The following is a 17,762-nucleotide window of genomic DNA, read 5'->3' as shown; positions in this document are numbered from 1 at the left end:
TTAATGAGAAAAACAACTGTTTGACCACTACAATCTTTCCCCAGAGTTCCCCAGCTAGAGTAAGTTTGCAATCAAAAAACTGTCTTTCAGTACAGAAAACAAAACAAAACACCTCAATGCAGAAGTGCTGCCATTATCCACAAGAACACAAAACCTCAATGGAGGTTTTCAAGCTTTGAGTTTTTTGTCTCTGGGCTCAGTAGTACCTAAATGAGTAGACTTTATCATCAACAGATATAAGATATCTCCAAAAGAAGCCCCAACTCATACCTTTACAACAGGATGTCCCCCAGTAGATGCTTTTACTGCTCCTCGACTACCTTCAGTTTCATAATGGGCTCGATGGTGAGTTTTAGGTTGCACTTCTATTTTCAGTTCACACTGTCCAAAATGAGTTGGTAAAGGCCAGTCTAGTGGAGGTAATGAAGATGTGCTATAAACAAAAAACACACAAAAAATGCATTTCACCACACTATTCTTGCCACGCAATTATTCAAATCACTTCTTTGCTAGCAACCAACAATTTATTTTTTCCTATGATCGCTGAAGCAGAGTAATGCAAAAGAAAACTTCACTTAATAAGTTATAACGTTAGATATGATGGATACTTAAGAAATAATTCTTGAACTGAAGAATAAAATCAATTTCATTTACTTTTTGGCTTCCTGCATTCTTTTTAAAAGGACAAATTCTAACATTCTATAAAACTATAACTGATTTTTCAACTATGTGTACATAATTACAAAAACAAAATAATGTATGATGTCAATCTATGTGTATATATATCAGTGTCTCTCTAAGGATCCAAAGATCCTTGGATCTCAGTACATAGGTCTCCCTCCCTGATGTGTACCTACAGAAGTTAGTCTATTCTATATGTTGTTTCCCCACTTTTTCCCTATTGCTCTTTTCCCTCTCTCACTGAAATACTGCTTACAGTCAGCAGTATACTGCAATGTGAGGTACAAATTTAAGTTCACTACACACCTGGCTGAAAAATTATAAGGCCTATCACTGCAGCACTCTAAACTTCAATTTTAGAGAAAATGTCACTTGATCAATAAGATAATTTAAACAGCTTAAAGGGATACAAATTCATTCAGACATATTAACACTGAAAATGTGGGATTTAAAAAAGAAATAACTTATATGTCTATTGGTCAAATATTAAAGGACCCAAAACTACAATGATTTATATTAAAAATATCTTTTTAATGACTGGTGAATTTGGACTGTTAAGGTCTCTTCTACCTCTGAAATGCTGTCATTCCCAACATTCATTTCTTTGAATGTCCCCAGCCCAGCTTTACTAACTACTGTGAAATACAAAGGTATGAACTTTTATTAGGCTGAAATTGAGTTTCAATTTCAACTTTTGGCTAGTTTCCATACTGTTTCGCAGACTTAGCCAAACCCCTACAAAGATTAAGACAATTTTCAAAAGCAGCTTGTGTAATAGGCTAAAAGGTGTCTTCAATACCGTAATTCCACATTTTATTTTTCTAAAGATTTGGATCCAGAAATAAACATTCATACCAATGAAAAAGCATTAAAAAAAAAGTAAACAAACCTAACTCCACCATCTGCATGATAAAAGTTCTTTTCTAATCAATTATAGACTGGATTGATTCTATAAAATAAAATAGGATTATGGTAACTGATCAGTTATTTGGAAAATAAAGTTGTTACACTATTCTCTACTCCAGGCCTTAGCTAGACTTAAGATTCAAAAATACATATATGTAAATACAATTACTATATATTATGTTATTTACACATATTGTAAAATTAATATGTAAAAAAAAATATTTAGAAATGTGTAAGTTAGATTTTTGTTTATTTTTAATTATTTTAGCCTGGGTAGGGTTTTCAAATATAACACAAAATCCAAAAGCCATATGGCAGATGACAAATGAATACATGAAATATTAAAATTCCTCTACACTAATAAAAAATTCACTTATAAAATTAAAAGACAAAATTTAATTAAAATTAAAAGAAAAAAGCTTGCCATTATACAAATTTCACTGGTACATTAAGCTCTTAAAAATATAAGAAGCCTATTCGCAATTAGTTTTATTAGTAATTTAACTCATACTATAATCAACCTTTCACAAGAAGCTTTTTTAGATAAGAAAATTCTTTCTGGGGATTCTTAAATGTATTCTACTATTATTTACAATTCATTATCTACACGCTTTTAAAACGCTAAGTCTAGTCTATCTAAAAGCCCTTTGAAAAATCAATGGAAAATACATGCAGACTTCAATTAATTTGTCCAAAAGACACTGAAACAAAACAAAACAAAACAAAACAAAAACAAACCGGGGTGGGGTGGGGAATGGTCAAACCATTCCATACAGATAATGTAATCACATGCCACCAATAACCCATAAGCATGAAAAATGACCAGCAGCCATTTCCATCAACTCACCGAAATATTGGGGTATGGCCAGGCTTTGGTTTGTTCCAGGTAAAGGGTGAAGGAACTGAAAGAAATTGGTCACCAGATGAATCTTTCTTTAAAGGATACTGAGATCCAAGGCCATCATCTATTGAAGTCTCCCGGGATGGTGACAAATTCCCTTGGTCATCTGAACAGAGCTCTAATTTTCCTGGTAGTACAGTAGCTTGATCTTCAGAAGTCTTCCTTGTTTTCAGAGGGATATCAGTCTCTACACAGTACTGAAATGGAAAAAGTGCAGGGCCAAGGCCTGATCCACCCTGGACAGAGGCATTAAGCCAGGTATCTTCTGTTACACTTCCCCTGGGGGAGTGACCAGGAGAAGGAACAGGTGAGTGATGGGGTGAAAGGGACCCAGCATAACAAACCTCAGCACTCGAGTGCCGTCGTTTCCCACAGGGGGAAGTAGGCCTTGATGAGGGCCCTGAAGCTGGCCTAGGGCTCAGCCAATTCTCATCAGTGACACTTGATCTAGGAGAGTGGCAAGGAGATTGCCTGGGTGACAAGGAGTGTCCAAGTCCATATTGTTGATGCCAGGAATCTTCTCCAGGGCAGCCTCCGGGCGAGCCACCAGGAGAAGTCAGAGGGGATCCGAGAGTAAATCGGGCAGCAGCTTCATTCAACTCTGAATCCACATCATCATAAATGTGTGAAAGAGATTCACAAGAAGATGCATCTGAGAACCAGCTCCTAGAAGATATACTGCTGGCAGGACTAGGACTAAGGGAAGACTCCCGGTAGGATGGCTCAAGAGGAAGATAGAGATGATCTCTAGAAGGCCTTTCCAAATACTCCCTTTCTGGGTCATTTATATGTAGGTCATCTTCATGAGCATCTACTTCTTGATGACAGTTGGGAGAGATGGATGTAATCTGAATGCTTGGGCACTCAAAAGGTTTGGGACCACCTAATGGGCTGTATTTAGATTCAGGAATCTCACAAGTTCCTTCATAGCTTTTGTGACCTTGGAGCTGAAACGATGGTGACAAAACAGAAGAGTGAGACGGTAATCCATGATGTGGTAAGTTTAAAGTAGATGAGTTTAAAGTAGATGGAGGTGGATCTACATTAAAGATGTAAATGGATGCACAATCATCTGGCTCAAGATCTATGGGGGAAAGAAAAAAAAAAGAAAAGAAAAAAGAAAAAGAAATCAACAAAACAAGAAACTAGAAAATTTAGATGTATAAATTACTAGATGAGAAAGTAAATAATAATTTTGAGAGAAAAAAGTGGACATAAAATGTACATCATTAGCTCTACTAAAGAGTGATGTGTGTGTTTTGTTTATATTCAAATCCCTACTCTGCCAACACCACCGATGTGTGCTTTTAAAAAAATATTTTTTTTAACATAATCTCTACACCCAACATGGGACTTCAACTTACAACCCTGAGATCAAGAGTTGCATGCTCTACTGAATGAGTCAGGCGCCCCAACGTGGTTTTTAAAAAAATGTATTTGGTTATTTCTGCAGATATTATTTTATCACATATTTATTTATGTAAGTATATGTGTAATTTCCTCCTTATTTCCACATTTTCTAAAATGAAAATCGAAAAACATCTGAAAATAAATGCTTCTATAAAAGAAATAATCATATACGTAATTCTAAAAAACATTCATGAAATTATAAAATGATACAATCCTATCAATTCAGCCTCATCTGGGGTCTGCAAGTTAAAATGGACTAAGGGATAGAACATTTGAATAGTCTTTGGAATGTTTTTAGTTAATAAGTATACACACTAAGTTTATTAACAAAGACTGCAGACTCAACTCAGGAGACCCAGATTCTAGTCTACCTTTGCCATTAACTGTGAGCTCTTAGTCATATCATTTAACCTCTCCAAGGCCTCAGTTTCCATGTAGTAGTACCAGAACTTTATACATTAAAGAATTTTTTTTTTTTTAATTTGAGAGAGAACACACACACATGCATGCATGAATAAGGGGAGAAGTAGAGGAGAATCTCTCGCAGATTCCCCACTTAGCACTGAGCCTGCAGGACTCAAGCCCAGGATCCTTCGATCATGACCTAAGCCGAAGTCAGATGCTTAACCAACTGAGCCACCCAGGCTCCCCAAGAAATTTTTATGGTTAACAACAGCAGCTTTCTCCTTCAACATCATACCATCAAGAATTCATATCTTTGGACATAGAAGACCAGGTTTATAAGAGCCAAATGATCCCACTGGATCCAATTTACCTCAACTAGAAAATAACTCATTACAGCTTTTAACCTATGATTGATTATTAAAGTAAACCTTGTAAGGGCAGAGCTTTTAAAATGCAACCCTTCCTGGATGGAATATTTACCCCTAAACAACAAGTCCTGCCAAATTACCTACTGAGAGTATTTGCAGCAAAAAGGGTATTTTGCAATTTTACTTTTAGAATGGAGTGATTATTATTCTTTTCACAGAGACAGAAGTTTGAAGCACTAGCACAAGGTGCTGGTTAACACCTTCACTTCCTCCAAAAAGAGATCACTGGGAAACCGAAGACAGAACTGTTCATAGATAGTAGACAGAAGCACAAACCTTTAGCCTCTTCTCAAAAGTACTCAAGGATATCACATTATTTCAGTACATTAGTACCCCTGGAAAATAACACATCTTTAGACTCCTAGTGCTGCTGCCATTAACCAGCATCCCATAATTTAACTATCTCCGTAAGTCCTAGATTTTTGAACTTTAAAGATGATCTGTGGTTGGTTACCACATTCAGAGTTTTTACATGTATTAAAACAAAAGAAAACAAAAAACCCTGTGTTTAATTAAACCCTGGCTCTGCCATTCCATAGCTGTACAAACTCGGCAGTTTTTCTAAGGCATTTTTTTTCTTTAAAACCATGAAGAGGTGGGGCACCTGGGTGGCTCAGTGGGTTAAAGCCTCTGCCTTCGGCTCAGGTCATGATCTCAGGGTCCTGGGATCGAGCCCCTCGTCGGGCTCTCTGCTTAGCAGGGAGCCTGCTTCCTCCCTCTCTCTCTGCCTGCCTCTCTGCCTGCTTGTGATCTCTCTTTCTGTCAGATGAATAAACAAAATATTTTTTTAAAAAACCGTAAAGAGGTGATCAGGGCTATCAATTGATACACCCGTGGCAATTTCAGAACAAGCAACCTAATATAACAATTAATATTTAGCAAGAACTCACTACATGTTAATCACCTTGTCTTTCCCTTTTTAAAATTTAAGGTGGATATATCATACTTTTTTAAAATTCTGAAGTATTTCTTAATAAATTATAACACCCTATTTATTGTTTGTTTGTTTGTTTGTTTGACAGGCAGAGATCACAAGTAGGTGGAGAGGCAGGCAGAGAGAGAAGAGGAAGCAGGCTCCCTGCCACGCAGATTGATGTGGGGCTTGATCCCAGGACCCTGGGATCATGACCTGAGCCGAAGGTAGAGGCTTGAACCCACTGAGCCACCCAGGCACCCCTGTAACACCTTTTTAAGTACACCACTCACTCCACTCTCTCAGCTCCACTTACTGAATCAAGATAAGTAGGAAGATCAGAGCTCCAAAGAAGAAAATCCATATTTGACAGTGACAAAAGCTTTAAAAAATAAACTTTTGGTAAGCATAGCATAAGGCATTGTTTGTATACCCGAAACTAATGTAACATTGTGTGTCAACCATATTCAAAAATTAATTAACTGAACAACAATAATAAGAAGTTTGGGGAAGGGATGCCTGGGTGGCTCAGTTGGTTAAGCCGCTGCCTTCGGCTCAGGGCTCCTTGCTCAGCAGAGAGCCTGCTTCTCTCGCTGCCCTCTGCCTGCCTCTCTGCATGCTTGTGTGTACTCTCTCTCTCTCTCTCTCTCTGGCAAATAAATTTTTAAAAAAAGAGAGAGAGATTTGGGGAAAATCGTGAATCACTTGTAAGGGGTATTGGGTTTCTTTTTGACGTGACGGAAAAAAAATTTTTTTTTAAGATTTTATTTATTTATCAGAGAGAGTGGGGGAGAGAGCGAGCACAGGCAGACAGAATGGCAGGCAGAGGCAGAGGGAGAAGCAGGCTCCCTGCTGAGCAAGGAGCCTGATGTGGGACTCGATCCCAGGTCCCTGGGATCATGACCTGAGCCGAAGGCAGCTGCTTATTAACCAACTGAGCCACCCAGGCGTCCCCGGAAAAAATTTTTTTTAAAGATTTTATTTATTTACTCGACAGAGAGAGTGAGAGAGAGGAGAGAGCACAAGCAGGGGGAGCAGCAGAGGCAGAGGGAGAAACACTCTCTCCACTGAGCAGAGAGCCCAACAAGGCGCTCTGGGATCATGATAAGCCAAAAGCAGACATTTAACTGACTGAATCACTGATGTGCCCTGGAGTAATGAAAATGTTCTAATACTGACTGTGGTGATGGTTACCCTACTCTGTAAATACACTAAAATCAATGAATGGTACACTTTAAATGTGTGAATTGTATGGTATGTGAATTATATCCCAATAAAGCAGTTATGAAAATATAAATCGAAAACATGTTATCTATATTTTATCACAATTAAAAACTTTTTAAAGTTAAAAAGTTGTTTCTTATCTAAGAAGATCATAAACAAATGCTATCACCTAACACTTGACTAATATTTAACATTTTCATGTATGTCTTTGTCTACATGGGTATTTTTTTTTACATAGCTGTGGATTAAAATATTTTGGAGATTTTTTTCCTAACCTTTCATTGAAGTACAAGATACATCACAGAAGTGCAGACATCCTATAGAGCTTGACAAATTGTCACAAAGAGACATACCTTGTAATGGTATCTTAAAAAAAAAAAAAGATTTTATTTCTTTCTTTATTTATTTGAGAGAGAGACAGCATGAACAGGGGCCGGAGGGAGGGGCAGAGGGGGAGGGAGAAGCAGACTGCCCACTGAGCAGGGAGCCCAACATGGCAGGACACTGAGATCATGACCTAAGCTGAAGACAGACACTTAATTGACGGAGCCACTCATGTGTCCCTGTAAAAGCATCCTTTAAAAAAACAAAACAAAACTCAAAAGCCCCCACTTTGGCTTGCTTCCAAGTCGTTACCCACCTCTTAAGAAAGAGTAATCATTATACCGACTTCTAATAGCCTAGATTTGTATAACAAACAACTTGACTTTCAGTGGTGTTTTTTTTTTAAGATTTTATTTATTTATTTGACAGAGAGAAATCACAAGTAGGCAGAGAGGCAGGCAGAGAGAGAGAGGAGGAAGCAGGCTCTCTGCCAAACAGAGAGCTCGATGTGGGGCTCAATCCCAGGACCCTAGGATCATGACCTGAGCCAAAGGCAGAGGCTCAACCCACTGAGCCACCCAGGCACCCCTTGATTTCCAATGTTTTTTATATTTTATTGAGGCTTATAAAAAGTTGCTAAGTAATTTTCAAGTCCATGTGTTAAAAGGTCAAGAGTCAATGATCATCGCTATTTCCTATCTGTTATTTTGATAAATAATATAGCACTGAACATCTCTATATACACAGCTTTTTCTCTTCTTTTGAATCCCTTTCCAAGAATAAATAAATACCTAAAGGTGGAGTTTCTAGATCACAGGGTACCCATTTTTAGCACATCTACTATGTACAGACATTTGTTTCAAAAGACTTGTTTTAATATGCATCATGTGAAGGACATGAGTATCAGTTTTACTTTAGTTTCTCCAACCAGGATGTTACTTTAATTTTAATGTAATTTAGGAGTAAAAATGGTTCTGTATGAAATATAATGTTTCCAGACTGCAAAAAACAAAATCCAATTAAATGTAGCTGAAGGGAGGGAAGGTATTTTCCAATGTTAACAAGAGGTCCAAAGATAGGGCAATTCCAGAACTGGTTATTTCATCAGTTCAACAAGGTCACTGATACATCAATGTATTTCTATATTACCATTCCACTTGTGGGGTGCTAACTTTGTGTTGTGCACTTTCAACCACATATGTGTATTTTGTCCTAAACCAGAAGCAACATGATCGTTCATTTAAAAAAAAAACTTTTTTGAGGATTTTAATTTGTCAAACAGGGAGAGATAAAACGCGAGCACAAACAGGGGATGTGCTGAGGAAGGGGCCAGATGTGGACTCAATCCCTGGATCCTGGGATCATAACCTGAGCCCAAGACAGAAACAACCAACTGAGCCACCCAGGTATCCCTAAAAAAACATTTTTTGAGTAGCTGCTACAGAACAGACATGTTCTAGACACTGAAAACACAAGAGTAAACAAAGTTCCCATCCTCAAAGAGCTTCCATGCCACCATGAAATAAAACGTCTTTAAAAATGGAGTCCAGGTGGGCCTGGGTGGCTCAGGTCCTGGGAATAAATTTAAAAAATAAAAAATATAAATAAATAAATAAATAAATAAATAAATGGAGCCAAGCGGCCAGCAGGGGGAGCTCTCACACCCTCCAAGTCTTCCTCAATTGCAGCCCAAACAGGAAGAGATGAACAAAGCAAGTGAACACCAGTTTACCACCCCAAGGAAGGGGAAGAGAAGTTTTTCTCCTCCCCCAGGCAACAGCTCAGCCAATGACAGTCTGTCACAACAGCCAAAGAAAAGCCTCTATACTTTGAGCTCCAGTTAACGTCAATGGGCTTTTTGATTAAAACAGCCCAACTCCCCCACTTTCCTCCATAAAAATCCTTTCCATTCCCTTTTCTCAGATTTGCCTATGGTTTTGCTATAGCTTGCTTGTCTCAAATCACAATTTTCTGCTACTCCAAATACTCCCATTTTAGCTGGTAAAATAACTGGCAGCTTTATTTTTAAAGTTAACACCAGTAACATGTCAGGTAGTAATACTTATTGTAAGGAAAAATAAAATAGAGGAAGGGGAATCGAAGTGAGAAAAGGACCAAAGTTAATTTAGATAAGGGGTTAAGTAAGAAAAGGATTTTCTCCAGTATCTGAGGAAATACCAAAAGAATAAGAGGAACAGAGCTATACAGAAATCTATGGGGGAAACACTACAGGTGGAGGAAATAGTTGAGTGCAAAGTCCTTAAGACATAGAATTTTGGGGTTTTATGAGAAAAAGCAAGAAGGCCAATGGGTAAAGAACCGAGAGGGCAAAGTCAGGCCTGGGGGTGGAGGGACACTGGCTAGTAAAGTAAGGCTTCACAGACCATTAGAACAACTGATTTTTATTATGAGATGAGAAACCACTGGAGGGTTGTAAGCAAAGGACTGTCATAATCTGATATATAACAATGTGACCTATATTTAAGAGACTATTGAAATAATCTAAGTACAAAATAATGGAGCATAGACCCTGGGTGATGGTAGGTTGTAAAAGTAGAAAAAGTAGTAAGAAGAGAGGTGGAGTGTTTTGTTTGTGAGGTAAAGCTGACAGAACTTGGACTGGATGTGAGAAACACAGGTGAGGCAAGGATGACACCAAGGTTTGGGGCCTGAAAGAGTGTAAGAACAGTGTTTATAATTACTGAAATAAAGGAGAAATTTGGGAGACAGAACATCAAAAATTCTCCTATGGACATACAAAATGTGAGATGCCAACAAGCTTTCCAAGTGGAGATATCAAGTAGATAGTTTTATATAAAATCTCAGGTTTACCACATAGGTTTGGGAGTCATTAATGTACAGATAACATTTAATCCTACTAAGACCAGAACAGAGGGGGCACCTGGGTGGCTCAGTCGGTTAAGCGTCTGCTTTTGGCACAGGTCATGATCCTGGGTCCTGGGATCAAGCCCCACGCCGTCGGCCTCCCTGCTCTGTGGGAAGTCTGCTTCTCCCTGTGACCCTAAACCCCTCATGCTCTCTCTTTCTCTCTGAAATAAATAAAATCTCTAAAAAAAAAAAAAAAAGACCAGAACAGAGGACAAGGGAGTAAGTGCAGATGGAGAAGAAAGCATGCAACTGAGGCATAGGAGAGCCCAAAGTTTAGGAATCAGGGAGAGAAAGAAAAATGAGGAAAGAAAAGGGACAGTCACAGAAATAGAAGAAAACCCAAAAAGTGTGACATCTCAGAAACCCAAGTGCTCATTTATTCAACAATTATTTATAATGTCATTACTATTTTCTAGGAACTGTCCCAAATTCTAGGTATATAAGTAGTAAATAAGTAAATATATAAATAGTAAATAAGATATGCATGGTCCCTGGCTTCATGAAGTATACAGTCTCAGGGGACATTGACAAAAACAAAAATTAAACATTGTAACTACTACTAAATGGCAGAAATTTCAGAGACTAAAGAAGCAATCTACTTGACAGAGTGTACAGGGACAGCCTTTTTGAGAAGGTGGCATATAAGCTAAAACCTGAAAGATGAATAGGAACCAGCAAGCAATGAAAAGGAGGCTTAGGTAGAGAAAACAATAGTTCAACACAAGGGTTATAAGCAAACAGTCAGGTAAGACTTTGGCTTCTTTAGGAAGTGAAAGGCCCAGTATGTGCCTAGAGCCAACAACAGAAGGGCGAGAACAGAAAAGAAGCAAAAGCTAGAAGGATCATGGTAAGAAGTGTGAATTTTATTCTAAAGATAATGGAAACCATAATAGAGTTTCAAAAGGAGAGTGACATAATCTCTATATTATTTGAAAATAACTTTACCTACTACATATCTAGTACCTAGAAAATCCCTGATGCTTATATGTATTTGTTCAAGTTGTCATAAATGTCTTATAGCACTGCAGAGATATGAATACAAAATTTGGAAGAGTGCTGCTTCATCTTCTTCCCAAGTGTCACCAAAGCCCAAGCGCTAGGAATGATACGAGCAGCTACTACAACCTCTCTATAATAGTTCTAGCTCCAGATTTCCAACTCAACAATTCTCAAATTCATGGTGCCTTCAGAAACTTGACCATCTCAAGACTTATTTGCTCCGTGTCCCTTGAGCCACTAGGAGGTCACACATAGGCATGCAGTAATCTGTAAATGTCTTAAACACCATAGAGCAAGTGTTGGCAAAATATAGCCCGTGGCCAAACCTGGCATCCACCTGTTTCCATACAGCCTACAAGCTAAGAAGAGTTTCAAATGATTGAAAAAAAAAATCAAGTAATACTGTTACATGGCACAAAATGATGTGAAATTCATATTCTGGTGTTCACAAATAAAGTTTTATTGGAACACATCCATGCTCATTTGTTTGGGTATCATCTATGGTTACTCTCACACAACAAGGGTAGAACTGAGCAGCTGTGAGAGGTAACTGCTTCCCACTGCTACCTGCTCCGCTAACAAACTGCAGTGACACAGTTTTAACTGGACAGCATTCTGAATGCAATGCATATTGACATACTGCGACGTCGTTTTAAACTTACCAGTAAACACCTATCAAATCAAAACAGGACAGAGAAAAGCGGACTTCAAATCTAAGTCACACTTCCAGGGCACCCGGAATGTGGGTTATTTTGCTATCAAATTAAATGGCAAGGTATTATATTTATCATCCAATGACATTATGGCTGTGCTATAAGAATACCCTATACATCAGCAATACCACAGTAAATTCATCACAACAGCTCAACTCACAGGAAAATAAAATTTAGGGAGAAAAAAATCCCAACAACAACAGAATACCTTATCATAGCAGAATTTCTTTACAAAAGGGAAAGAATAAAAATGAGGCTGCAACTGAAGTTAGTTTCTGAATGGCTCATTTGTTAGCCAACCACAGAAAACCATCTTCTAATGGTAATTCATTTAAATTGTTTGATTGCAGCAAGTGAAGAGACTTGCTCAGAGAAAATAAACTTGTATTAGCCTTTCAGCAAGCATGGTTGATTGAAAAATTGAGGACACTGGTAATAATATCAGTAGGCAATTGCGTAACAAGGCAAATGGTTTCAAGTCGTTCTCCTTGGCTCCTGATGTATAAAAAGATGTTACAGGTACAGGTTACGTTCAATTACTATTTAAGGGTAAAAGTGAAATTTAAAGTGACTGAAGAATTAGCTTGTATGAATAGTCTGTATGGAACAACTTTAGGCAAGAATATTTTTTAAAAAGTTGAGAAAACAAGGACGCCTGGGTGGCTTAGTGGTTAAGCGACTGCCTTCAGCTCAGGTCATGATCCCAGAGTCCTGGGATCGAATCCTGCATCAGGCTCCCAACTCCACGGGGAGTCTGCTTCTCCCTCTCACCTTCTCCTCGCTCATGCTCTCTCTCACTGTCTCTCTCTCTAATTAATCAATTAATTAATTAATTAAATTTAAAAAGTTGAGAAAATAAGAGTTTAGTACAATCTTCATGGATGCTACTAAGATGTATTGTAACTGGTACTGGTAAAAATATGAGAATATTATGATAGTAATATTATGAACAACTGTACACTACCAAATTAGACAATCAACAAGAAATGAGCAAATTCTTACAAACATATAAATTACCAAAACTGACTCGGAAGAAATGGGAAAATCTCAACAGACATATATCAAATAAAGAGATTCAATCAGTAGCCAAAAAATCTCCCAACAGAGAAAGTCCAAAAACTGGTGAATTCTATCAAACACTGAGAGAACATTCCATGAGGCCTTTATTACCCTGATACCAAGCAAGACAAAGATACAAGAATACTACAGATTGGGGCGCCTGGGTGGCTCAGTGGATTAAACCTCTGCCTTGGGCTCAGGTCATGATCTCAGCGTCCTGGGATGGAGTCCCGCATCAGACTCTCCGCTAAGCAGGGAGCCTGCTTCCCACCCCTCTCTCTGCCTACTTGTGATTTGTCAAGTAAATAAATAAAATCTTAAAAAAAAAAAAACACTACAGACTAATATACCTTATGAATATAGACATAAAAATCCTCAACAAAATACTACAAACATTTTTTAAAGATTTTATTTATTGAGAGAGACAGAGAGAGCGACAGACAGCATGAGTGGCAGGGAGAAGGAGAGGCAGCTCAGACTCCTAGATAAATTCTAATATTCTTTTCCATTTCCTATTTTTCTCTTTGCTTAACTCTTTGGAGAATTTCTTCAGCGTGATCTTTCAGTTTTTCTTTGAGTCTGCCATTCATTATTTTAATTTCTAGGAGCTCTTATTTCATCTTTTTTTTTTTTTTTTTTTTTAAGAGAGAGCGAGCATGGATGCATGCAGAGGGAAAGAGCCAATGCAGGGCTCAATCTTGATCTCATGACCTTGAGATCGTGACCTGAGCTGAAATCAAGAGCCTAACACTCATCCAAATGAACTACTCAGACACCCTTCATCTTTTTATAAAAGCCCATGTTCTTGTTTCAAGGTTACAATATCTTGTTTTTTTTTTCCTGAGGTTACTGAGGTTAGGTTTTGTTTTTATTTTTGAGGTTTCTGCCTTGCTGCATAGTCTTTTCCCTTCACTTCTCTTTTTGTCTTTAAGGTTGAAGCTTTTCTCAGATGTTCAATGATCTGTGGCTATCTGCTTATTTTAAAAAATGAGGCACCAAAGCCTTAATGGCAGTTATGTGATCACAATTGGCACTTGCTAACTTGTAGGCCTAATAGTAGTTTTACTAGGTTACCTTGTTATGTCATAAACTGTAGGTCTTTTCTCTTAGGCTAATCAGACTCGCAAGAGAAGAATCTTTTTTTAAGATTTTATTTTTTATTTGACAGACAGAGATCACAAGTAGGCAGAGAGGCAAGCAGAGGGGGGGGGGGAGGATTCGGGGCTCAATCCCAGGACCATGGGATCATGACCTGAGCAGAAGGCAGAGGCTTTAACCCACTGAGCTACCCAGGTTCCCCGAGAAGAATCTCACTATTGTATAAGCCAAGGGAGAGAAGAATATTGGGGGTTTTAATATGCAAGTTTTAAACTTCAATTTCATCAACTCTGTTTTCAGTATGGTTAGCCTGAGGGTTTTTTTGTTGTTTTTTTTTAAGATTTTATTTATTTATTTGACAGAGATCACAAGTAGGCAGAGAAGCAGGCAGGCAGGTGCCGGGGCTCCCTGCTGAGCAGAGAGCCCGATGCAGAGCTCGATCCCAGGACCCTAAGACCATGACCTGAGCTGAAGGCAGAGGCTTAATCCACTGAGCCACCCAGGCATCCCTGTTAGCCTGGTTCTTAATAGTCCTGTTTTACCTCTTGAGAAAATCTCCAGTGTTCTGCCTAGAGAGGTGGTCATCCAGTAGTGTGAAGGGAGGCAGTGAGAGAAATTGGGAAGGTCAGTAACTCATTAAACAAACACTGTGCCAATCTTCTTTTCATTTTTACCTTCACCAAAAGTACCTGGTAGTTGATTTCCTAAGTATCTGGAGTTCTTTGTTGGAAATTAGTTTTCACACTTTTCAGTTGCTTTATCAGTTACCATGTGTTTGCATTGCACCTTCTAAAAGTTCTGTTGTCATGGCTTCATCTTCTGTTCTTTTTGTTCTTGTGAGTTTACACCCTTAAAAAATATCCTTGGGGTACCTGGGTGGTTCAGTCGGTTAAATGTCTGACTTCAGCTCAAGTTATGATCCTGGGGTCCTGGGATCAAGTCCCACATTGGGCTCCTTGCTCACCGGGGAGCCTGCTTCTCCTTCTGCCTCTGCTGCTCCCCCTGCGTATGCACACTCTCTCTCTCTCTCTCTCTGAAAATAAATTAAAAAAAAAAAGATTTTTTTTTTAAATGCTTTTAGAGGGGCGCCTGGATGGCTCAGTCGGTTGAGCGACTGCCTTCAGCTCAGGTCATGATCCTGGAGTCCCGAGACAGAGTCCCGCATCAGGCTCCCTGCTTGACAAGAGAGTCTGCCTCTCCCGCTGACCTTTCTCCACTTAATACTCTCTCTCTCTTTCTCTCTCTCAAATAAATAAAATCTTGAAAAAAAATCCTTTTACAATCATTTAGTGGAGATTCAGTAGGGAATGGGCAAATGTATGTCTTTGGTCCTCTTTCTAGAAGTTCTTTCAATTTGTTTCTGTTTTTACTGAGATAAAATTTACACAACATGCAGTTAACCATTTTAAAGTATATAATTAACTATTTTCAAGTATACAATTAAGGGGTATTTGGTGTATTTACAATGTTGTGCAATTGCCAGCTCTCTTTAGTTTCAAAACTTTCACCAGCCCTTAAAAAAACCCATACCCATTAAGAGATCATTTCTCATTTCCTTCTCCCTGCATCCCTGGTTACCTCTAATCTGCTTTCTATCTCTATGATTTGCCTATTCTAGACACATCATCTAAAAGGTATCACAGAGTATGTGATCTTTTTTTAATCTGGCCTCTTTCCCTTACTGTAATGTTTCCCACATTAATCAAGGTTGCAACATCTTTGACTACTCTGCTCCTTTTTATGGCTTCCATTGTTTGTATGCACCATAATTTGCTTCCCCATTCATCCACTGATGGACATCTGGATTGTTTCTACCTTTTGGCTATTAATAAATAATGTTGCTATAAACATTTGTGTACAAACGTCTATTAAGACAGTATATTTACATTCTCTTGGGTATGTACCTAGAGGTAGATTTGCGGGGTCTTATGCTAATTCTGTGTTTCACTTTTCTGAGGGACTGTCAAACAGTTTTTCCATAAAACTATACCATTTTACATTGCTATCACTAATATATGAGGGTTCCCATTTCTCCACATCCTTGACACTTACTATTATTTATTTATTTTCTAATCAAAGTGACCCTAGGGTGTCTGAGTGGCTGAGATTGTTAAGCATACGACTCGATTTCAGATCAGATCATGATCTCAGGGTGATGAGACAGAACTCCATGTCTGGCTCTACTCTTTGCAGGGAATCTGCTTGAGAGTCTCTCTCCCTCTCCCTCTCCCTCTGCTCCCTCCCCCAAATAAATAAATAAAATCTTGGGGGAAAAAAATTAAAACCATCGAAGTGGGTATGAAGTGGTATCTCATTGTGGTTCTTATTTACATTTCTTTAATGACCAATGTTGAAGGGCTTTCTTTCTTATTTAAACTTATTTATTTATTTACTTATAAAGTAGGCTCCATGCCCAGAGTGGAGTCTGACATGGGCCTGAACCCACAATCCCGAGATTAACTTAACCAACTGAGCTACCAAAGTGCTCCTCAAACATCTTTTCTTGTGCTTGTTGGCAATTTATCTATCTTCTTTGGAGAAAGGTCTATTCAGTTCCTTCACCCATTTTTAAAATTGGGTCTTTTTGTTTTTGAACTGTAAGAGTTCCTTATATATTTATATATATTTATATATTCTGGATACTCAAACTCATCAGATATATGATTTGCAAATACTTTCTTCCATTTTCTAGGTTGTCCTTTCTTTCTCTCTCAATTTTCAGATCTTTTTTTTTTTAAGAGAGGAAATCAACTTTCTGAAGGGAAAATGTCATCGTAACACAGAATCATCTGCAGAGGGGTTTGGTGAATGGCATTTTTCAAGAACTATTTTTCAAATTTTTATTCTTGAAGTATGATTGATAAAATATTGTATTAATTTCAGGTGCATAACATAGTGATTCCACAATTCTTTACATTATGTAATGCCTACCACATAAATGTAGTTACCATCTGTCACTAAACAATGTTATTATTATTTGTTAACTGTATTCCTCATGTTGTACTCTTCATCCCTGTGACCTACTTATTTTATAACTGGAAAACTGTACCTCCTTAAACCCCTGCATCTATTTTGCCCATCCCCCCACTGTCTCTGGCAACCACCAGTTTGTTTTCTGTATTTATGAGTCTGTTTCTTTGTTTGTTTAGGTTTCACATGAGTGAAATGATTTCACATATGAGTGAAATCATATGCTATTTGTCTTTCTCTTTTTTTTCACTGAGCATACTACCTTCTAGGTCCATGCATGTTGTTATAGGTGGCAAGATTTTATTCTTTTTATTTTTTTAAATATTTTATTTATTTGAGAGAGAGTGAGAGAGAAAGCACAAAAGGTGAGTCAGGGAGAAGCAGACTCCCCACTAAGCAGGAATCTAATGCGGGACTCAATCCCAGGACTCCGGGATCAGGACCGGAGCCAAAGACAGATGCTTACCCAACTGAGCCACCCAGGTGTCCCAAGATTTCATTCTTTTTTATGGCTGAATAAGGACTTTCCTTATATTCTTTATAGTATCTTTTGATGCACAAAAGTTAATTTTTAGGAAGTCCATTTCATCCAGTTTTTCTTTTGTTGCTCCTCTTTTAATATCAATTCTAAGAATCTTTTCCCAAATCCACGAAAATACACCTATGTGTTCTTCTAAGAGTTTTATAGTTTCAGCTCTTAAATTTAGGTCACTGATCTAGTTCGAGTTAATTTATGTATATGGTGTGAGGTGGGGTTCAACTTCATTCTTTTGTATGCAGTTATCCAGTTGTCCCAGTGCCATTTGTTGATTTATTCTTTTTCCATGTAATCATTTTAGCAC

The 17,762-nt window shown here is 38.1% G+C and overlaps 1 protein-coding gene across 2 annotated transcripts in view; it reads right to left on the bottom strand.

Annotated features, from left to right (window-relative positions):
• Positions 1 to 17,762, bottom strand: part of NFATC3 (nuclear factor of activated T cells 3) — a 133,727-nt gene that overhangs the window by 85,289 nt on the left and 30,676 nt on the right. For both annotated transcript variants that reach the window (XM_004744503.3, XM_004744502.3), the window contains exons 2-3: positions 2,435 to 3,572; positions 271 to 433 (exon numbers count right to left, since the gene is read on the bottom strand). In XM_004744503.3, coding sequence (XP_004744560.2) covers positions 271 to 433; positions 2,435 to 3,572 — 1,301 coding nt within the window. The remainder of the gene's footprint in view (positions 1 to 270; positions 434 to 2,434; positions 3,573 to 17,762) is intronic.

Source organism: Mustela putorius, unplaced genomic scaffold (genome assembly GCF_011764305.1).
Source record: "Mustela putorius furo isolate JIRA1106 unplaced genomic scaffold, ASM1176430v1.1 tig00000174_pilon_pilon_pilon, whole genome shotgun sequence".
NCBI lineage: Eukaryota > Metazoa > Chordata > Mammalia > Carnivora > Mustelidae > Mustela > Mustela putorius.
The sequence above is the reverse complement of the archived record's forward strand: the minus strand, read 5'-3'. Positions and strand labels throughout refer to the sequence as shown.